Source organism: Lagenorhynchus albirostris, chromosome 6 (assembly GCF_949774975.1).
Source record: "Lagenorhynchus albirostris chromosome 6, mLagAlb1.1, whole genome shotgun sequence".
Lineage (NCBI taxonomy): Eukaryota > Metazoa > Chordata > Mammalia > Artiodactyla > Delphinidae > Lagenorhynchus > Lagenorhynchus albirostris.
Genome location: NC_083100.1, coordinates 71,360,812 through 71,384,106, shown reverse-complemented (window position 1 = coordinate 71,384,106; position 23,295 = coordinate 71,360,812). Strand labels below are relative to the sequence as shown.

Below are 23,295 nucleotides of genomic sequence, written 5' to 3'. Positions count from 1 at the left end.
GTGACATGGCCTTATTGCCAAGAACTGTAATGTCCAGGTACGGAACTGAATGGGAGTCACAGCCAGGGATAAGGCAATGCCAGGGAAAGCCAGGATGGGGCCAGTCCAAAGAGACTAGACTACAGGTTACACCAAATACAGACTTCATAGAGACGCCAGTAGAATTCCCAGGTGTGGGCCAGACAGCTACCATCAGTGGACACCAGATAACACAGACACAGTCAGTTATCACTTACTCCCCACAGTACCACAAGGACACAACAGGTTCTCATACATCCAACCACCATTTTGAGGAGGGAATGGAAACTCCGGAAGACTGAATGTTTATCTAGTGAGACCATGTAATGCACCCTTGATAGGGAATGGAACTTTCAATAGAAGAAACATTTAAACTGAAAGAAGACTGTTGGAATTGGAAGAGCCCAATATACCTTCAGTTGGAAAAATCCAAGATTTCCTATTACTCAGAGTTATAGAAAATAATTGACTGTTTTCTGGAGGGGGCACATTAATTACGTGTGAATGAGTTTGTGACCCTATTACTTTTTTCTTTTCATGTATAGCATGAAATCTAGCTCAGATTAAAAATAGTTGTGGAAGAAAGTTTTTAAAAGTGCACGTATGTGAATAAAACAGAGTATTTCAGTAATTCGTATTTCTGAAATTTCAGTAATGGGAAGCAGCACGTGATCTGTCCATTAGGATGTGGTTCAATACTAAATATCAAAGTACAGAGCACTGACAATACAGTTTTTTTTTTTTTCCTGCAGAACCACTTTACTAATGACATACTTTGTCAAATTTTTATGTGTGACTGACTACTCAACTTCAATATACCTTGACTGGAAGGATAATTGATTAGCAGTTTTTACCAAGTCCACTAAAAAGAACAGAACTTTAATTTCACTTGACAGATTATTAAATTGAGCTTTTATAACATCTGGTTAGTCCAAGCCAATGTTTCCTTTGAGTTATAAATATACAACTGTCACATAATGTAATATCTTAAAAAAAAATAAAGTCCCCAAACAAACAAAATTATGGAAGTAGATTGTCTCAGTGTGTAAACTGCACAGCAGTAGCAAAGAGCTGCTTTTGGAAGCTGTATTAACTGTTTCAGGCTGCAAGGACTTCATTCTTAGGACACGTTCTTCAAATCGTATTTCTAATGATGATAGTTTTCCACTCAGAAACTTATTCATACTTTCTCCCAAGCTCCATCTTGTGACTACTTGTCACCAGTTTTGAGGCAGCTGGTTGTAATAACTAAAATGCACACTCTAGGGAGACTCCCCCAGTTTCTCTCTATCACAGAACCTTACTTAATTTTCATGACCACCTGATATTTTCTTCTTATGCATTTCTTTACTGGTTTACTGTAGGTTTTCCTTCATTCAAAAATAAGTGCTCGCCCCAATACCTCCAATTTCTAGAATGGCTCTTGGTTCTTAACAGGAACTCAGTAAACATTTACGCAATGAGTAAACTTTTGAACATTGATTATGAAGTCCTTTTACCTTATAAGAAATTAATGAAGGAAGATCAAATCTGTGAGTTTTAATTTATGGATAGTATCATACTTTTAATCATTTTTTCCTGACTGCATGAACTAGCCCAATGCAAATGGAGTCGATTCCCCCAAACCCTAGTTTACTCAATAGAACTCCCCAAATAAACTCCTTTATATAGCAAAGGTATCTAGATTACTGCTGAAGAGTAATTTATTTAGTACTTGTATTGTTCTGATGAAACTGTAATTCACATCTTTCATTTTTCCCCTTTAAATTCAAGTTATTTATATCTTTTGGTTATTAGAAGTGGTATATATACATTTTATACCTTTAGTCTTTGATAAAGCTTGTGAATTTTAACAGTATTAGGATAACAATAAGTCCCTCTGAGCTTATCTATAAGATTTTTTAACTATCCAACTTTGTCATCATTTAGTAATTGATGATTTTAGGCCACATTGCATGGTTGCTTATGAAATTGTGCTGCTAACCAAGATTTTTACTACTTAAAGAAAGGTTATTTTTCTTCTCCTTTAGTTTGAGAAGTCAGAACTAATAAAAATGAATGTCACCCTAAATACTAGTATAGAGCCCAGAACCTGTGAGTTTTAAGCTTAGAAATTAGTGTTTTCCAAACCCTGCTGTTAAACTGATCAAATTAAAAAACAAACAAGAAACCTCTCAAAAGCCTTTTCTTTTTTCCTCTCTTATACAAGTGTAGGACTTTAAAATTTGTTTTGCTTTTCTCTGCCTCTCTCTTTTAATGGAATGAGTATTGGCAAATGTCTGAATAGATATCAGATTAGTTTTAAAATTCCCAAAAATTTTTGGTAGAAGCATAGTAATGCAAAAACTATTATTCACATTGGTTTGAGAGTTTTCATTTGGGAGTTTCTTTTAATAGTTTTTGTTTTCTGAAGAATAGCCATTGTAAAATCTCCCCTTTTAAAGAATAGATCACAGTTCGAGGAAATGAATAAATGAACACCTATCTGATTTGGTTACAATTCAAAACCAGTAATCATTTTAAGAATAATTAAAATGGTGACACGATTCACATTAGAGCGGCATCTGGTCTGTAAAGGAAAGTACTCTTCTTTACTCATTCTCATGGCCGTGGCATCCTCTCACTTCATTATTATTGGTCATTCTTCTCAAGATCAGAAATGAGAATATTTTCTTCTAAATTTACTGTACTAAAGTTGGTTGCAGGATAGTAAGGATTTCCAAACTGTGCAAGTCTCCTGAAGATACCACTATTGTGCTTGTATATGCAGAAGGAAAGTGTGGAAATTGCCAGAATTACTATCAGTGTCACTGCTACTGCAAGGGGTATAATGCTGTGACTTGGTCCTGAAAGAAGATGAAAAAAGAAAACTTCAATGACAAGTAGTAAGATAGATACTGTCACATAGTTACTTTTTTTTTTTTTTTTTTGCGATATGCGGGCCTCTCACCGTTGTGGCCTCTTCCGTTGCGGAGCACAGGCTCCAGACGCGCAGGCTCAGCGGCCATGGCTCACGGGCCCAGCCGCTCAGCAGCATGTGGCATCCTCCCGGACCGGGGCACAAACCCGTGTCCCCTGCATCAGCAGGCGGACTCTCAACCACTGCGCCACCAGGGAAGCCCTTTACTTTCCATTTTATTATTTCTATGAAAAATCAAAACTTTCACTACTGTTCTAAACCTACATTTTCCTGGATCCTCCTTTACTGTGTGAATATCTAAAACCAAATACAAAAAATACTGAGATGAAAATTTCCTTTTAATCAGCAAAGTTATGTCATTGCTTATAGCAGGGCTCAGCAAATAATGGTCCATGGATCAAATCTGGGCACCTGTTTTTACAAATGACGTTTTATTAGAACTCAGCCACACTAATAATGTCTCTATTGTCTATGGCTGCTTTTGTGCTACAAAGGCAGTGTGACAGAAACCATATGGCTCCTACAGCCTGAAATATTTACTATTTGGTCCTTTAAAGAGAAGGTTGCTGACCCCTGATTTATAATAATCATTATTAGTGCTCACAAACACATACACTGCTTTTTTTTTTTTAAGCTGAAGAATCCCTATCCAGTTTCAGCACGGTGCTGCATTAAAAATATGAGTAAAATATAGTCCCTGCCTGCAAGGAACTCAGTTTTGTTGGGATCTGATGTGGAGTTGGTCCAGCAACGGTAACCTCCCTGGCTTTTTGCAAAGATTAAAATAATCAGGACCTTCTCACCTTTTAGATCTCAAGAATCTTGGGAAATGAATAATAGCTCCTCCATTCAAAAAGTTAGAGGGTTCCTGTTTGAGGATTTTCTACTGTAAGAATGTATCTTTTCCAAGTAGACTCTATATCAAAGTTTGAACTCTGCTATTTTTGCTCTAAGCAAAGATCCAGAGAAATATGTAGGGAATGACCCAGAGGCAGAGCAGTAAAGGATTTGTGAGTGGAGGAAGTGCCTTAGTGCACTGCTTATGCTCATTCACTCTTAAAAGAAATGTCAACATTACCAATAGCAAAAATACACTTAAAAAAAAAAAAAACCTCGATTTTGCAATTTTAAAATAATATTGTATAATTTTGCATAATATTATTGAAAACATGTAGTATTGTGTATGTGTAAAGATACTTTTTAAAGAAAGACTGTTAAACGAGTATTCATTCTCAGGATGGAGGCAGCGGGCAGGTATAGAAGGGGCATATGGAATCAGAAAATGTGGAGTGTAGTTCTCCATGTAGCCTCAGTTTGGACAAGTACTTTTCTCATCTGTAACATGGGAATACTGTATCTGCTTCACTGCCTTGGAAAGTTGCTGTGTAGGATAAAAGAGGTGTCTTATGTAGTACAGGAAGCTTTAAAGTCCTGAAGAGACATAAGATGTTTCTGATTTGTTCTTGATAGTCGAATGCTAGCGGTTGCTTGGCCACACTAATAGGTTAGTCATGGTTTCCACACAGAATTGATATCTACACTTTCAGAGCTTCAAAGTTTGGTTCCCACACCTACCAGTTTTTGCTCTAATTCCCAATATCTAATCAGTCACCAAAGCCTGATGATTCTCTTTTCCCATTTCCGCCTTCCCTTTTTTGTTCCCAGTTCTATCACTCAAATTACAACCGTCTCCCTTTACATCAGATGGGTGTGACTCCACTGTTGGTGTCTCTAGAGCATGTAGGTGTCCCCTGCATCCTTCACCATGGAGTTCAGCTCTTTAGCCCAGCACTTTCTGTGGATGGATCCTACAGTAATACGGTTTTATTCCCAACACCACCTAACGTGGTCCAGTAGAAGCTCATTCTCAATTTCTGCCTTTAGTCATTCTGGACCTTTTATCCAATATTCCTTCCCTCCTCTATTCTCACTATCTTTTGCAATTCCAAAGACTCATCCCCTCTATGAAGTTGTCTTCAGGAGCCCAGGCCATATCAATCCCTCCTTCTTTGTTAATACCTGCATCTAGAAACTGTTGTGATTACTATAAACACCTTCCCACTGTTAATGATCCTTGTTAATGTCTTCTCTTAGAAAGCTCTATTATTTGCAATGGACTAGAATTTTCTGGCTTATATTTCTAAAATTATTTATAATCACCACAACCTAAGTATGTAGCTCAAGATCAAGTTATATGACTTTTATAGTATATTATGGCCTGCAGTAGAGAATCGCATCTACTTATCCACAACAAGGATACCTAGACCTGAATTATATTTCCTGGGACCAAAGATGGAGCTTAAAATTCTGAGTAGAAGCTGCCAGAATGAGGGTTGCTGGTTTACATTCCCAGCTCTATTTGCTTGAGGTGAACTTCTTTTTTTGCCCATTAAGTTAACAGCTAGGGTGACACAAGAAAGTCATAGTCTTTGATTTGATTTATAATGATTTTTTTCCTTCATATCAGAGGAAGGAGCTGAAATGTTCTCCGACTTGTTTGATGTAAAACAAGACGACAATGTTAGAATCTATCTGAATACTCTCTGAATACTTAGATTTTAAAAGCTTTAAGTGCTAAGGAGGTGGGTCAACTTTAGTCAAGGTAGAAGCAAAATGAAGATTTACTTTCTAACTTTACCCACCTGCTTCCATTTTACATATAAATCCTTTTTTGTCTTGACATGAGGATAACTGCCACACTCCTTCGGGAATCCTCAGGGCAACACACAGATGGGGTTTGACGTGGTCCATCTCTGGCTTCCTAATACCCCAGTTTGACTGGTCTGCGAGAGTTCCATCAAACCACTTTATGGTTTCATCTGTGGAAAAAATGCTAACATGAATTATGTGCATGGTTATCAAACATACTAAGTCTGGAATGAACCTTAAAAAGCAGCCCCTAAATTTAATGAGACTCTCTCCTTATCTGATGCACTAACAGTCATGAACTCAACATCAAAAGGTAGGTATAAGTGAAATTGCCTTGTGAACAACTCTCTTTATTTTAGATATATTGTTCTAATTTAGTTCATTCAAGATATCATGTTTCTTAATGTAACAGTTTGAATTTGAAATATTCCCTGTCATTACAAACAATTTAAAGAAACCATTTAAAGTCCTAACAGCTATATCATTACAAAGTAGATAACTTTCTAAAATAATTTTACAGTGAGCTTCTTTTTTGTTGTAAAGTGCCCCTTAAAATTTATTAGATTTATAGATAGAATAATAAAATTTGTAGTTTGAACTTAAAAGCTTAAAGAAAAAAAACTTCATTACTTCAGTGTATTGAATATCTTAGAAATCAAGTAGTTGCAAACAGTCCTTTATGAGCACAGAGTACAATGAGCTTCTTTAAAAAGCAAGCCAGTGGTATACCAAGGGGTGGGGGCAGTGGTAGAATCCATCCATGTGTAGGTGATAAGGATTTAAAACAAACAATAAAACTAAGCATAAGTCAGTCAGCTTTTTATTATCACCCTGTGCTAGAAGTTTTAAGCAATGTCGGTGATTGAAATACTCTTCCTTGCCAGCATGGACCCATCCTCTACCTTGGTACACCACTGTAACAAGTTCTCTATACCAGTTAAAGTAATTTTCTTTACAAGTACTTTCAACAACCATCAGTTACATAAAGAAAAGAATAGCATGCTCTCATCTGATTACAAACTCTGGTTTTTATGAGTAGCAAATAACAGTTCTACTAGCACTATTTATCACTGAAATATTTCCATAACTCTGTTGTGCTCTTATAACATTTAGAAACCTGGGGTATTTTCAAGTAAATATGGTTTGGTGTCTATGACTAAGTCTGTGAACACAAAGTTCCAGCCAGGCATCTTCATAATGCAAGATTAAGTATGAGATAAACTTGTTTGTTTTCATTTTTGGTTTTCTGGGATTATTTCAAAGGGCAAGAACGTATAAAAGGGGTTAGCAATGATGTCTTTGGAAGAAATGGCTTTAGGATTTATGATATTTTTTTAAACAGCAATGTATCCAAGGAAAGTTTTCTGGTTTGCAGATGCCATTTCCATCAACCTTGACCATTGTGTATTTATTTATGCCCTCTCCTCTTCTCTACCCAGTCACTTACTGTCACCATCAAATTGAGCATTCAGCCAAACCATCTTGACAGAAGAACTGAAAGCTAAAAGCTGATCTAGGAGAAATGAATTTTCAGCTTCATCTTTGATTGTTAAAAGATTAGATCCTATAAAAGAGACAAACAGCAAATGAATAACTATTTGTGTTTACATGTAAATACAATTAAAATAATGTCTTCTATACCATAATTCATAAAGCTCAGGCTTTAATGCATGTAAATCAATGAAGTTAGAACACTCCTTCACACACCATACACAAAAATAAACTCAAAATGGTTTAAAGATTTAATATAAGACATGACACCATAAAACTCCTAGAAGAGAATGTAGGGAAAATATTCTCTGACATAAATCATAGCAATGTCTTCTTAGGTCAGTCTCCCAAAGCAAAAGAGATAAAAGCAAAAGTAAACAAATGAGACCTAATTAAACTTATAAATTTTGCATAAACAAAACGAAAAGACAGCCTATGGAATGGGAGAAAATATTTGGAAACAGTGTGACCAGCAAGGGCTTGGTTTCCAAAATATACAAACGGCTCATATAGCTCAATATCAAAAAAAACACAACCCAGTCAAAAAATAGACGGGAGACCTAATTAGACATTTCTCCGAAGAAGACATACAGCTGACCAACAGGCACATGAAAAGATGCTCAACATTGCTAATTATTAGAGAAATGCAAATCAAAATTATACTGAGATATCATCTCAATAATATCGAGATGCTATCCAGTCAGAATTGCCATCATCAAAAAGTCTACAAATAGTAAATGCTGGAGAGGGTGTGGAGAAAAGGGAACCCTCCTACACTGTTGGTGGGAATGTGAATTTGTGCAGCCACTATGGAGAACAGTATGGAGGTTCCTTAAAAAATGAAAAATAGAGTTACCATATGATCCTGCAATTCCATTCCTGGACATATATCCAGAAAAGGTGAAAACTCTTAATTTGAAAAGATACAGGCACCCCAACGTTCATAGCAGCACTATTTACAATAGCCAAGACATGGAAGCAACCTAAAGTGTCCATCGACAGATGAATGGATAAAGAAGATATGGTATATATACACAATAGAATATTGGCCATAAAGAAGAATGAAATAATGCCATTTGCAGCAACATGGATGGACCTAGAGATTATCATACTGAGTGAAGTAAGGCAGACAGAAAAAGACAAATATCATATGATATCACTTATATGTGGAATCTAAAAACATGAAACAAATGAACTTATTTATAAAACAGAAGCAGATTCACAGACATAGAAAACAAACTTATGGTTACCAAAGGGGAAAGTTGGGGGAGGCATAAGATAGGAGCCTGGGATTAACAGATACATACTACTATGTATAAAATAGATAAACAACAAGGTCCTTCTGTGTTGCACAGGGAACTATATTCAATATCTTATAATATCCTATAATGGAAAGGAATCTGAAAAAGAATATATAGCTATATATCTAACTATCTATCTATCCATATCTGAATCACTTTGCTGTACACCAGAAACTAACACATTGTAAATCAACTATACTTCAATAAAAAAATTAAAAAGCTCAGGCTTTGAAAAGTGAAAGTTTCCATTGTTAATAAGTAATTTTTGATTAGAATTTTAAAAGTAGTATGACATTTATTAAAAGATACAAGCTTGTACTTAAAGAATAGAATATTAATTTTCAGGAACATTAAAGATTCATAATTCAAATTCATTCAAAGGGAACACTTTTTTGGGAAAGTGCAGTATCCTGAGATATTGTCTTGGGTTTTTAATTGTATACTGGACATTGAACATTTTAGCCATCCCCCAAACAAGCAAATTCAATAACATTTACTTTTTCAATTCTTTTTGTTGCCTCTAAAATCACTAAATAATCAGACAAATGAAGAAAACTACATTGTTTACTGAAATGTCAAGAAGGAACACATTGAAAGCATTTTACCACAACAAAAGAATTACCTTCCTTTTTGCAAAATTCGTGAGCAGCCTCAAAACTCGTACTGTCTAAGACGGTAGAAAAACTGTAGCAATTACTTTTGAATTTTATCCAGGGAATAGATGTTTCTGAGCACAACTCTGGGTATCCAAATGGTCTTGTTTCTATGAACAAAGTGAGTTATGATTTCAGGGTGGTGACTGGGTTCACTTACTGAGATAAACATTGCATTACATTCTATGAAAGACCAAGATAAATATATGTAATGAGATTTTCATGATAATACTCTGAAAGAGTGGGTTTAATGTAAATGATTACAAAACTGGAATGGCTTATAGCATGTCTGGCAGAAATAATCTTTTCCTACACATAACAGGGTATATTAATGCATAGCTTCATAGGTTTAGTTTGGGTGTTATCTTTAATATTTACAATTAGTGTCCTAAAGGTTGGAAAAACTGGGGGAAGTGATTCAGAGAAATACTGGCAGCTGAATGAAGTTGGTAAAAGACACTTCCAAATGTACAGAATGTGTTCCATTCAGTGCTGAAGATTTAGTAAATCCTTACCTGCTAGTCAACTTAGAGAAAATAAAGCATTCAATAAAGTAACATATCATAACATAACATAACATTAGTATAACATAATATATAACATATCATGACATAACACAACATATCATAACATAAGAAATCATATCATAACAACATATCATATCATGACATAACATAACACAACACATAACTAAGGGGAATTGGGGGAAGTCTTTGTTTCAGAGGGCAAGCATGAGAGTCAGACGCACCCACACTGAGATCCTAGGTGCATGGCTGTGGGTATGTTACCTATCTTCCGCACACTCCCACACACGTAAAAGAGAGCTAACAATAACATCTTTCTTACAACTTAAGAAGTTAGGTGAGCTAGTGCCTGTCACTTAAGCACTCAATAAATGTAGCGTTATTAAAAAAAGAAGGATAACTTCATGGTGTTTTAGAAGGAGAATTAGCTTTCCCAATACATAAGGCTATCATTTATATTTTTGTCCTGAATTGTTTTGAGCTGAACTTACATAATATGTGTGCTATTTGACTTATAGTATCCAGAGAGTAAGTAAATACATGCACACTTACTAAATGAGAGATTTAAAAAGAAACCAGTTAGTGTTAAGGAAATTTCTTTTTGTACACCATAGCAATCAAAGGAAAGGGGACCTGATTTAATGGGATAAACACATCAGAGATCAAGGAAACTTGGCTTCTGCTCCTGGTGCTGTTGACAGACATCTGTGAGATCTTCAGGAAGCTATTTAATGTTCTGAGTTTAAGTTTCATCTTTAAAATAATGCTCATCTGGTTGGACGAGGTGAACATTCAGTGTAATGAGATACTATTATCATTACTGTCATGTTTTATATATACATATATAATATAAATACAAATATTATTACCATAATGGTGATGATGCTCTAGAATCCTATTAATCTTTGACTTAAACATAAATCTTCAGTGGTATTCAAGGTCCTCCACACATGCTCCTAACCTACGTTTCTAACCTGATTTCCTACCTCTCTCTTACCAAAAACCTGCCCTGCAGGAAAATCTCAACACCAGCTTTGCTCAGCTACATGCCCAGTCCTTTCTTCCTCCCATGTCTGCCCAAGCTTTTCTGCTCAGAATGCCTCTCCATGTCCCATCATTTCCTGATCACACCCATTCTTCAAGACCAATCTCCACAGTCCTGTCCTTCAAGAAGGCTTTTTGCTTTTCCCCGAGTGGATCTGATGTGTCCATTTTCTTGCTAACCCCCCACAGCACTTGCTATGGCTCTTATATCATTTGATAGCCCTGCCTCATGTAACACTTATTTGTACATCACCTACCAGACCGAATACTTCTCGAGGGCAGATACTTCTTACTACTTTCCCTCACAGCTCTTGCTTAGCACAGTGCCTTGCATACAGTAGGTTCACAGTATTTCTTGAGTTGAATAGAATTGAACCTACCTGTGGGCACATGACAAATGGCTCCTTGCAGATATGACTCACAGGCTGTGCTACTCCAGTGTCCACTGGTGTCAGCGAAAACACAGTCACCCAGGAAGGATGACTCATCGTCTTTCCAAAAAGTGAAGGAGGATTTGGTGCCATCTGACCAGTCAAAATTAAGACCATTCTGTGGAGGGAAACTGAGCCATCATTTCCTTGCCATGAATGCTGGCAACGTCACCCAATGCTGTCTGAGCAGCTCTCACTTCATGCATGGATTTATATTTCCACATCTAGACTTATATTTCAGGAAGTCTAGGACAGCTTGTGGAAATGGCCTGACAAAAAGGACTATCTGCCATAAGCAATATCTTCTTTAGTTTTGGGGAATCCTTGGTTCCCTCCCACCATAATTTCCTGGTAAGCAGTCAGAGTAAAGTTGAATCAATATCTTGTTCTTTACACCAAAATAAATTTAAGATTGATCAAAGATTCATACATATAATTGAAAACATAAAAGTGCTAAAGAAAACTTGGCTAAATATTTTATACTCTCGACGTGGGAAAAATCTTTCCGAGTCTGATAAAAAAATCCAGAGGCCATAAAGCAAAATTGACTACATAAAGTTAAAAATTCTGTAATACAAAAATACAATAAACAGCCATGAAATACCATCCTTTCACCTATCCTACTGGCAAGGATTAAAATTTTGACATACCCAGTGTTGGCAAGGATGTGAAAAAACTAGGTGCTATTGTATATATTGTATATATTGTATATATAACAACACTGTTGTTAGCATGTAAATTGGCACAAAATTTTAGAGGGCAATCTGGCACCATCCTTTGTTAAAATTTATAAAGGGTACTTAGCAACTTCATTCCTGGGGATTTATCCTACTTGTACAAGGATATTTGTTGTGCATTGTTTGGAGTTGTGAAAACTGGGAAGAACCCAAATGTCCATTCACATGAGAATGATTTAATAAATTGTGGTATATCCATATATGCTGCTGTCTCAAAGAATGTATTAGATTTTTATGAGCTGACATAGAAAGCTGAACAACGTATATTAAATTAAAAGCAAGCTTAAGGACATTATCTATAGTATGAGCTCATTTATATCTTAAAAAAATATACATACTAATCCATTACATGTGTATATATATGCATACACAGAAACTTTCTAAATGACACACAAGAAACTGTTTACGGTGATTAACTTTGAGGAGTAGAACTAGAGGTCAGGATAGAATAGATTTACTTTTCGCTATTTGAGTGTGTAATACTTTTGTTTAAAAAAAATTAAAAATATTACTTTCCAAACCATTTCCCTAGAGGGGGAAAATAACGCACATGTTAAATTCCAAGGGGTACTGAATTAATTAATAACCGGATTTCTACGCAGGAAGCATGATTCATTTTTCTTGGGGATTCTTTAAAGGCAACATATTACCCAAACGCAGGTGCTTGAGTTCAGTATGTATTCCAGTGCACATATAAGTCAGTATCCTGAAATTTTTCAAACATCTTCAGAGAAGCTTTGAAGGGCATGAATTTCCAGAAATTAGGCAAGTAGATGTTTACCCTAAAAAGGGACACCTTTTGTAGTTATATGCTGCTCATGAGGTTGGTCAGTAGTTATTGTATAATCCAATTACCTAAATGTTACATTTACTGTTATTTCATGGCTTTTTTTTTTCTGTGCTGATTTCAGTGGCTATATCACTAAGGATGTAGATATGAAACTTAATTATGCAAGGATTGTCCAAGGGATTTTAGGACACCTACATCTTCAGTGAACAGTCCAATCCAGTGGGCATGTCCTAGCCGGTTGAGGATAACAGTGAGGAAAGACTGGTGGTACTGGTCTGTAATGCTGACCAGCTCTGCTCCGTGCATCAGGCAGGTTTTTAGTGCTGTATACCAAGTCATATTTGCATTAATTATTTTGTAAGTTCTGTTTCCGTATTCTAAGGTATTGGGGATTGGGTACATATCAGATGTATTTATACTGTGTCCAGAAGTATCTAGAAAAAGAACAATAAAAATTATTTGTAGAACCTGGATGAGAAGGGGGAGGCAAAGCTTAGCATGGATCCCTGTACAATGATCCATGCTGTCGTTAACATCAGAGTTTTTCTTCCCAGAATTGACTATTTCAAACTGAAGACAATACCTGTAAGCATAGGTGATACTAAAGAATGAAAACACTTAGGAAATTTAATGAATGAGTTTTAAATATATATAAACATATATTGAATCATTTCTAGATTTCCCAGTTTTGACAATCCCTTGTCAAACTGACCACTTTTTGGTGGAACTGATAGGATCTCCTTAGGCAAGCTTACTTCTACTAGGTACACTCAGCCTAACGCATGCCGCTGGCAGAACTTAATACTTACTAACAGAATATTAACATATATAATGTAGTCAAACACTGCTTTGCAAACACAATTTACAAGTGCATATTCTCAAATATATATATATATATAAATATATATATATATATTCTCAAATATAATACTTTATTAAACTTTTGGGACTGTATGATAGTTGCTATCATGTTTAATGCTAACATGTATAATTTCTAAAGAGAAGTTAAAAAATAAGTTAATGCTTAGAAATACATACAGTTCTTAGAAACCATTACTATTAATATGTCACCTATCAGAGTCAAGATTTATAAATTAAAAGACAAGGTTTTCCCACACATGATCATTGGTGCTTTGTATAAATGAGTGGCTGTGATCAAGTGAGAGCCAAGCTCATGTGTTACATAGAGATGTTTCCTCTTTACTAAGTACATTTGCCTTTTTGTTCTGTACTATCTTTAGGCCGAGTTTAGGCATCCTAAAACACACAAAAAAGGTAAGCATTTCTCAACTGTCTGATCCAAGGTGGCTGGGATTTCTCTCTGTACACTGGTTTTTATCACGTTTGGGGTTGAAAAGGAGCATGGTGGATAGGTCCAAAGACCTGGGACTCGATCGCAGTCCTGACCCTAAATGGCCAAATTAGTTAATCTCTCTAAACTTTAAATTTCTGCTCTGTAAGAGATTACTAAAGCCTTCGTTAGAGGCGTGTGGGTAAAATTCAAGGAGATATGCACATAGAGCACCTACTGTAGGGTGTGGAACACAGCAGGCACTCAATAAATGCTGCTTCTTGCTCTCCTCTCCTCTTCTTGTCACACTCTCCCAAATAAAAATGGCAGGGTGAGGCTTTGACTTTTCCTGAAACTGTTACCTCAGTATAGCAGTAGTACATATTGTAAAACCAAAGTAAAATTAATCTATTCACCAATTAAATTTTGATGGACCACACTTTCATCATCTGTTTTTCTTTGTAGAAGTCTGTTTGCCAGCTGATGTACCAAGACTAAATGTTATTTATACAAAACCAACATAATACCAAAGTAGCCATTTAAAAATGATAACAATTATTAAAATTAAAGTAACTGAAATTCTTTGTATGTGTGACCCAAATACCAATTTAACTGGTTTTTCCCACTAAGACATGCCCCTGTATTTTCACATATATGAGTTTCTCCCTATGTTATTGATTTCATCAAGTTTCAAAACATAAGTGATTTTGAGCACTATGATTTTGCCATCTGCTGCCCTGAGAAAGATCCACTGGAAACCAAGTTCAAAACTGGGGGTCTTGACTTTGCCCTTGTCTCTCTTTTTATTCAGATATCTTTACTCTTTCAGGCAGATCAAAGACTTTAGGTTCGAAACCCAATGTAAACACATACTCACATGGCACACAAAGAAGAGGAGTCAGAATTTGGATATTCACCGTAGACTACAAGAACTTGTGTAGTTGAATAACAATATAATAGAAACAATAATAACAAAAGCAACAATTGTTTGTTAAACACATGCTAGGAACTTGCTAAGCATTGTATATATGTAGAGTCTGTGAGATAGTTATTATTCCATTTTACAGATGCAGAAATCAAGGTTCAGAGAAGATAAGAAACTTGACTGACAGTTTATTTATAGAGGTGGAATAGGAACCCAGGTGGGATTTGAACTCCACCACCACTGCTCTATACTATCTCCAAAAGAACATAAACATTGTTAGTCCCAAAAATATCAAAGAGAGAAAGTGGTCAGAGAGTACATTTCAAGAAGAGGTCAACATCAAGGTCCTAGAATAGAATCATTGTATTTGAGACAACTTGAGTGTGTTACTTATTTTTCCTAAGCCTCAAGTTCCTCATCTGTAAAATGCGGAGACTTTTACCAACTTCATAGAAGTGTCGGGAGGACTTTATGACACAATACTTATAAAAAGCAAGGCACAGTGCCAGGCGCATCATAAGTGTACAAGTAATGACGTATTGATGTTATTTCTTTTCTGACGAGACTCTGCTCTTCTCATAATACTCTTGCTATAGCTGATCTGGTATCTTTCAGTTCCTGACCACTACCATGCTAAAGTGATAACTGTGAACTAGGAAAGAGGATTTCTCAGGAACAGCTTTTCTGAGGATGGGTTGATACATAGTATCATCAAAGAGTTCACATGTATGCAACACTGAGAGGTATAATTCATATTCCAAGTAAGCATATGTAGCCTAGGCTGCCTAGAATTCCACACAGCTCCAGACACAAATTATGGCCTTCTAGGGAAGCCTGGGACTCAGTAAAGGCATGAGATGTGAGCTATTGTTGTTGTTGTTTTTATTTTTGTTACTCAAGGTCACTTACAGTGTATTCACATTGTTCATGCCCCCACTGGCTACCTGTAATACTATAGCTTTGGTATTTCATACCAGAAGTCATTGGGGGTTCTGATATCTGGAAACGTGCTGTTTGCCATATTTAGCCACAGAGACCATTTTAGGGTTCCAAGAAAGGAGTAAGTATTGAGTTGGTTTATTTCCTTGACTCTCTTCCAACATATTTTCAGTGTCTTTTTTAAAATATCTGAACAGACACATAATCCTAGAACAAGCAGGATTGACCTGCTTGTTGACCAAGATGGATGCATAAACTTGGTCATCACTCAAGTGGTCTCTGGAGTCCTTAGAACCCCACTAGGGGGCACAACCCTGAGGTAGTGGAGATTAAGTGACCATATATATGTAAAGCTTAAAAAATAAGTGCTGGCACTTAGCTATGAAACTATCATTTATACAGTGTGTAAAACAAATGTGGAAGAGAAGGGTGGGCCATGGAAATGAAAGGAATAAAAAAACAAATATTTCTTACCCTGCATTTTTTCACAAACAAACCCATAGCCTTCTTCTCTACAGTCTTCAAAATACCATTTTCCAGTGAAGTGAAAATTAGGATTATTTGACAGCAAGGCACAGAGAGGAATGCGTTTTTGAACTTCGGTGGTGTTATGACTTGGAATCTTCAAAAGAATACATGTTTTTTTAAAAATGGTAACATATAACGTTATTATAACATTGATATTTTTATTAAGGACATAACTTAAAAAATTCAAACACTATTATTCCTTTATTTGCATTTAATAAACCTGTTCACAAATCAGTTCATAACCCACAAAATAAATAATTATTGTGATGAGTAAAGAAATTATATTCATGGAACACATGACAATTATATGAAATTACATTATTAAAAATTAATATATTAACAACCAACTAATAAAAATTTATGCCTACAAAATATAGGAAGTAAAAAAAGAAAAACTTCAGTAAACAAGTCTCAAATAGGATCTCTTGCTAAAATGCTTTCTAAAAAATAAATCTTAAAACTTACATTTACTATATCAAATGGGGACCAATTAGAATATGACACGGGCCTTCCATTTAGCCATTTTTCATAATCATCAATTTGTAACCCTATCCACACATTAGTGGTATGGCCAAAAAGATTCATAGTAATGAAAGCTGCAAAATAAGAATACATTATCAAATTTAATACCATATAAACCATTTGGGTAATCATCAAATTCTGTTTATAGCTATGATTTTATTTAAATGATAGCAAAACTTAATTACGAATCAACTGTAGGAATTTGTTACTTTGTCCTTATTAAGATGATGCCGTCTCTGTCACTTTTGTTCAGTTTAAATTGACAGCAATTAGCTGGCTAAGCCTGGGATTTCATCATATCATTAGTAAAACAATTTCCAGTGTTCATTCAATGCCTTTCTAAACAAAAGAGGGTTTATCCATTATACTTAACTAAAGTATACGATTATTGCCTAAATAGCAAATGAAAGTGTGTAGGTAACTCTAAAGGGATCTAAAAAATTATACCATGCAATTATAATCGACTATACCTCAGATTATTTTAGCCATTTTGAAATGCCGATCATAAATATATCCTTATTCTTTCCACTACGCCTCGTGAGACAAAAGGCTCCCCAAAATCAGCAGTTTGTAAACAATGGAGTGTACTAACTTTTACAGATGTCATGATATAAACCTTATAGGTCAGACTGAAAACTTACGTGTCACCAGCAATATAACACTTAAAATGTTGATTTGGAAATGTTAGTATTTTGGAGGACTATTTTAACAGACGCTTGAATAAAAATGGTGATTTTTGCCTGATTGAACATTGAGTACTCTACCTTGTTCCACCTCATTTTCAATGGCGACAAGTGTCCCCCCTTCTTCAACACAAAAATCTTGAGCAGATGTCCAGTTCTTCCAATCGCTTGGGTCCTTGGGGATTTTCATCAAAAGGCACTATAAAAATGTCCAAAAAAGCATTCATTTCCATATTTTCCTAAATGAATTAAAAGTTTCCTAAAGATACTGAGGACCAGCTTTGAAAATTTTTTATAATTTTCTTGCACAGAAATAACTCTTTTTTTTTCCCCCCCAGCTGCTCCAGAAGTGTGAAAGAAAAACAAAGAGGACCAGCTTTCAGGGTGAGTCAGTGCCTTTTGTACATTTGCATCGGGCGGGAACAGAGGATGCAGGATGTCAGAACGATGTCTTCAGCTCGAGGAAAAATAGCATTCCTTCTAAAAAGGAGCCAGCCTGACTGCAGAGTTTGCAGTGGAGGATTTAATCTTGAAAATATTTCTTTTGGTGGTAGTTAATAGATTTGTTCCATTTTATTTACAAATACGCTTCCTCACTTTAAGTGAGAGGAATATTGAGGAATCAAACCATATCAGGTATTTAAATTCACTAAATACTTGGAGTCAGCCATGTGGTCCAAAAGTCAATGAGGAAGAGGCCGAAAAGAAAAAAATGAGCCCAGTGGGAAGAAAAGCAAGGGAGGACCAAGGAAACCTAGGAAGGAGAAACAAAGGGGAGGGATGCCAACAAGGTCAAAAGGAACTCAGAAAGAAGGCTGTGGGGTTGACAGTGAGAGTTGATTTTCACTCGAGAGAGAATCATGTCTATGGCGTGGCAGGGGTTACTTATTATGGGATGAGAAATATGGAATGGTAACTGCTAGGCAGATCAGGCAAGTTGAAGAAAATCACCCCCTCACCAAGCTCAGTGAAATTTAATCATGTTAGTTGGGCTATATGGAGTTAGGGGAGAGGGAAAGATAGAAGAGAAAGGCTGTAACAGATCAGGCAAAGTTCCAGAGAAGTCAGGAGAGACTTTATGCCAAAAATATTCCATGTGGATTATTCTCTCATTAACGAACATAGCCAACCCTGGTCATTGATAGGTGTGATCTTGAGGTCTGCCACTGAGAAAATTCCAGCTACAAGATTATTCTAGGCTAATGTGGCAACCTCCATGCCACGTGAGAGCACATCCTTCTGCATCCTTCTTTAATTTCTAAGTTTATCAGTCCCCCATCCCTTCCCTACCGTCATAGACTCCTTACAAAGCAGAGGGACTAAGTGTTGCTCCTCTCTGAACAGCAAAACAAACAAGGTCCTCAGTAAATATTTATGCAACAAAGTAAAAGCCAATAGACCCTGAAATGATTGTCAAATGACATTCTCAGGATTCTGGATTTAGTCCAGTGGTTCTCAAACAAGGCCATTTTGCTCCTCAGGTGATATCTTCATAATGTCTAGAGACATTTTAGTTGTCACAGTCCAAGGGGGGAGGGGGTGGTGACTGCTATTGGCAGCTAGCGAGTTGAGACCAGAGATGCTGCTAAACATTCTATAATGCACCGGTCAGTCCCTCACAACAGGGAATTATCCAGCCCCTGATGTCAGTACTGCTCAGGTAATTCTTTTCAGAAACCAATTCCGAACATGTCACCCTTCAGGGATTTTCCACTGTTCTTAGGATAAAAACCAGAAACTCTGATCTAGCCTGAATTTGAGTTGCCAACTAAGAGAGGAAGTACATTTTCTCTTCTTCTGATCCCCTTTACCTTATTTGCTTCACAAAGAAATGGAATTGGCTTTAAAGGGTTTTAATTTTATAACAACTACCCTTTTATCAATTTCCTTTCATTCTGCCTCTTTCCTCTAATTACAAATTCCAAAGAGTGGCGCAGACTAATTATTAGGAAGTCTTATCATTTAATGCGAATTCACCTTGTGTTCAGATAGTTGCACTAATGAACCATTCATAAATACCAATGAACCTCACTGTTTCATTTAGCTCAGTAAATCTCTCCAGAAAACACACACACATACCCCCGCTTCCCACCCAGCCCCCACCCCCGCCCTCTTTGCCTCAGCCAGGATTTACCAGCTTGAGTATGGGAGTGTAGACCCCCATTGCCACAACTTCATTGTTTCTAAAAATATAACATGTTTACTAACACACTTTGAAATTGTGTCAATAATTAAAGCAAAGTAGCAAGATGGAGTACAGCACCCTCAATTTTAAATTGTTTATTTACTTACTGATTTGCAAAATGTGATCAAGTTTAATGCATCTCTGATATTACTGTGAATTAAGGATACCTTACTGTATTCCAAACGAGTTTTGAATATAAAACTCTTTTGTCTCAAAGTCATTTCCAGTTCAATACTTGAAAATGGAATTCATGATCTTCCTCCCAAATTTGGTCCTTTTTCAGTGTTCTTACTGACATTGAATGGCATAGTCAGTCATGCATTTACCTAAATCTGAAACCTGAGCGTCTTCTCACCCTTCAGTCACCTTCATCACCCCTTCGGTCCTACCATTTGGACATCTCATTTCTGAGACCTTCACCACTCTCCCTATTCCCACCACCCCACAGTCTCTGCCACCATCATCTTAGCCCAAAGGACTTATCTCTTGCTTGGACTGTTGCAATATCTTCCTAACTGCTCTTACTTTCCTCAACCTCGCCTTCCTCCAGTCTATCTTTGGTACTGCAGCCTGAATGATTCTTTTCAAAACTCAACCCTGATGATCATATCCCTCTTTAATTAAAACCCTTCAGGGTTTCCTATTGCTCTTAGGATAAAAACCAGAAACTCTTAACACAATAATCGCCCTTGCCTACTTCTTTTGTCTCACTTTCTACATTCTAGTTCTCTATGCTTCTTTTACTTTCTTCAATATGTCACATTCCTTCTCACCACAGATCCTTAGTGCATGTAGTTTCCCCTACTTTTAATGTTTCCTGTCCTTCTGACCACCTCAGTCAGGTCCTCCTGTTATATACTTTTATGGAACTGTGTAACTCTCCATCGCTTGTGTCACAGTTGTAAATTAGAGTTATTTTCCTGATTGATTTGCTAATGTTTTCTCCCCCTCTAGTCTGTAAGCTCCCAAAGAGAAGGGATTATATTTGTTTTCCTCACCATTGAGTTGCCAATATATCCAGCATAGTTAAATGCAATGAATGAATAAAGTGCTAAGAATTTCAATAATTTAAAAGAGGAGAGAGTGTTTTTTTTTTTTAAGGAAAAACTGTGTCGTGCATGAAACCAAATATTGGCTAATCCAAAATTAGATGGTGCAAAGCAGCCATCAGCACTAAATCCAGGTCCCTGAATAAAAATGTATAAGTAGAAGCACGAGAGTTAATCTAATATACACAGAGAATTTCTTCCTCTTACATACAACTCTGCTGTGACAAGTATCTTAGATGACTCACTCTTCCTGGGGCAATCCCTGGTCAAACCTCTTTTACATCATCAAACATGGGGAAAATAATTTATGAGAAATGAGAAAAGACACTTAACTTCTGGTATCTCAGTTTTGAAACTCTTAAAGGTGAAGAGTCAACTAAGTGGGATTTTTTTCTTAGAAATAACCAATGAAAATTTGTCCTAGGAAGTTGACAAACGAGAAGCAAAGTTTAGTGGAACATAATACAGTGATGCTTATTCATAATTCTGAAGTGAGTAATGTCTGTCGTTGCTATCTCCCAGTTCTCCTTCTGTAGCTTTTTTTTGTTAGTCAGAACTATGCCCACTGGGCTTTCCACTCCTCTCAACTATTAACCCTCCTATTCCCACCTTTTCTAATGATCTGATAAACCCACTTATCCCAAAGTGTAGGTGACAGATGAGGCCATCTCAGAAATAAAACGTAATGGAAAGTGTTAAGGCAAAGGAATGAGACTCCAGTGGTGGGATTTTAGCCATTAATATGCAGGGGAGAGCACTGTGGGTGGGGAGGCACACTTGGGGACCCTGAAATCTCACTCTGTAAAAGGTCACCCTCTCATGAAGCCTGCTGTGACCCTATCCTTAGCAATCAAATCCTCTGAATGATTAGAAGACTAAGTTGTGTAACTGTTGCATTGCTGGGCAATTATTGACTGCACATTAGAATAACCAAGGGAGCTCTTAAAAAATACTGATGCCTGGATCCCATGCAGATCAATTAAATCAGAATCTTTAGGATGTCACTTGCACCTTGATATTTTTAGAAAGCCCACCTGATGATTCTAAATATTTGATCAGGGCTGTGAACCATTAATCTAGCTACTAGTTATCAATAAAAATTAAAAATACCCTCTGAGCTACATGAGGGTGTTTTAATCCTGCTCCATAGTTAGCCTCAGAAAGCCCTTCTCCTCTCATGTGTGTGTCTATGCTTTACTCATGCCCCTTCTTATTCTTTCAAAGGAAGCATTCACTTGCTCTTTTGCCCTGGGTCTGCTGCACCATCACTATTACCATGCCCATATGTGTACATACTCCCCATGTTTACACAGGAGGAAACATGGAATATAGCTAATCTGTGTAGATAAGAAAGTTTAAGGAAAGGACAATGGCCAAGGGTAAACCAAAAACAACCATTGTAAGTTTCTAAGAATTATTTCTCTAATGCCAAGGGTATGACTTGTCCTGAATTTCCTTAAAATATTCTTTTTTATACATGGGATGCACTTGTTTTAATAGTTGTGAAAAACTATCAGGTACAAGAATTAACTAAAAATGGACCAAAACCTAAATATAAGAGCTAAAACCATAAAGCTCTTAGAAGAAAACATGAGGTAAATATTTGTGAACTTGGATTTAGCAACATATTCTTAGATATGACACCAAAAGCATGAGCAACAGAAGAAAAATTAGAGAAATTGAACTTCATTAAAATTAAAAACTTTTGTGCATCAAAGGACATTATCAATAAAGTAAAAAGACAACCTAAAGAATGAGAGAAAATACCTACAAACCATGTATCTGATAAGGGTTTTACATAAAGAACTCCTACAACTCAATAACAAAAAGATAAATAACCCAAATAAAAAAGTGGGCAAAGGAGTCGAATAGACATTTTTCCAAAGACAATATACAAATGGTCAATAAGCACATGAGAAGATGCTCAACATCATTAGTCATTAGGGAAGTGCAAATCAAAACCAAATCTAGTGAGATAACACTAGACTCTAGTGTTGGCAGTAATCAAAAAGACAGGTAGTAACAAGTGTTGTCAAAAACAAAAAAAACAAGTGTTGTCAAGGATGAGGAAAAATTGCTAGCATACACTGTTGGCAGGACTGTAAAATGGTTCAGCCACTGTGGAAAACAGTTTGCTCGTTCTTCAAAAAGTTAAACATAGAATTAGCATATGATATAGCAATTCCACTCCTAGGTATATACCCCAAAGAAGTGAAAGCAGGGACTCCAACAGATACTTGTATGCCAATGTTCATAGCCGATTTATTCACAATAGCTAAAAAGTGGAAATAACCAAAGTCCATCAACAGATGAATGGATAAACAAAATGTGGCATGGAATATTATTCAGTCATAAAAAGGAATGAAGTTCTGATACATGCTATAACATGCGTAAACCTTGAAAACATTATGCTAAGTGAAATAAGCCAGCCACAAAAGGAAAATATTGTATGAGTTCATTTATATGAATTATCTAGAATAGGCAAATTCATAGAGATGGAAAATAGATTAGAGCTTACTGTGGGCTAGAGGGGATGGGGAATAGAGAGCTATTGCTTAACCAATTACAGAGTTTCTGTCTGGGATGACGATAAGTTTTGGAAATAGAAGTGATGG

At 36.3% G+C, this 23,295-nt stretch overlaps 1 protein-coding gene across 1 annotated transcript in view; it reads right to left on the bottom strand.

The window, feature by feature from the left end:
• Positions 1–1,703: 1,703 nt before the first annotated feature.
• The window catches only part of PLA2R1 (phospholipase A2 receptor 1), a 121,834-nt gene continuing 100,242 nt past the window's right edge, over positions 1,704–23,295 (bottom strand). The window contains exons 21-29 of the mRNA XM_060152808.1: positions 17,528–17,645; positions 16,707–16,837; positions 16,188–16,335; positions 12,754–12,992; positions 10,981–11,149; positions 9,002–9,142; positions 7,035–7,151; positions 5,581–5,757; positions 1,704–2,864 (exon numbers count right to left, since the gene is read on the bottom strand). Of these exons, the coding sequence (XP_060008791.1) occupies positions 2,650–2,864; positions 5,581–5,757; positions 7,035–7,151; positions 9,002–9,142; positions 10,981–11,149; positions 12,754–12,992; positions 16,188–16,335; positions 16,707–16,837; positions 17,528–17,645 (1,455 nt within the window). The 3' untranslated portion in view covers positions 1,704–2,649. The remainder of the gene's footprint in view (positions 2,865–5,580; positions 5,758–7,034; positions 7,152–9,001; positions 9,143–10,980; positions 11,150–12,753; positions 12,993–16,187; positions 16,336–16,706; positions 16,838–17,527; positions 17,646–23,295) is intronic.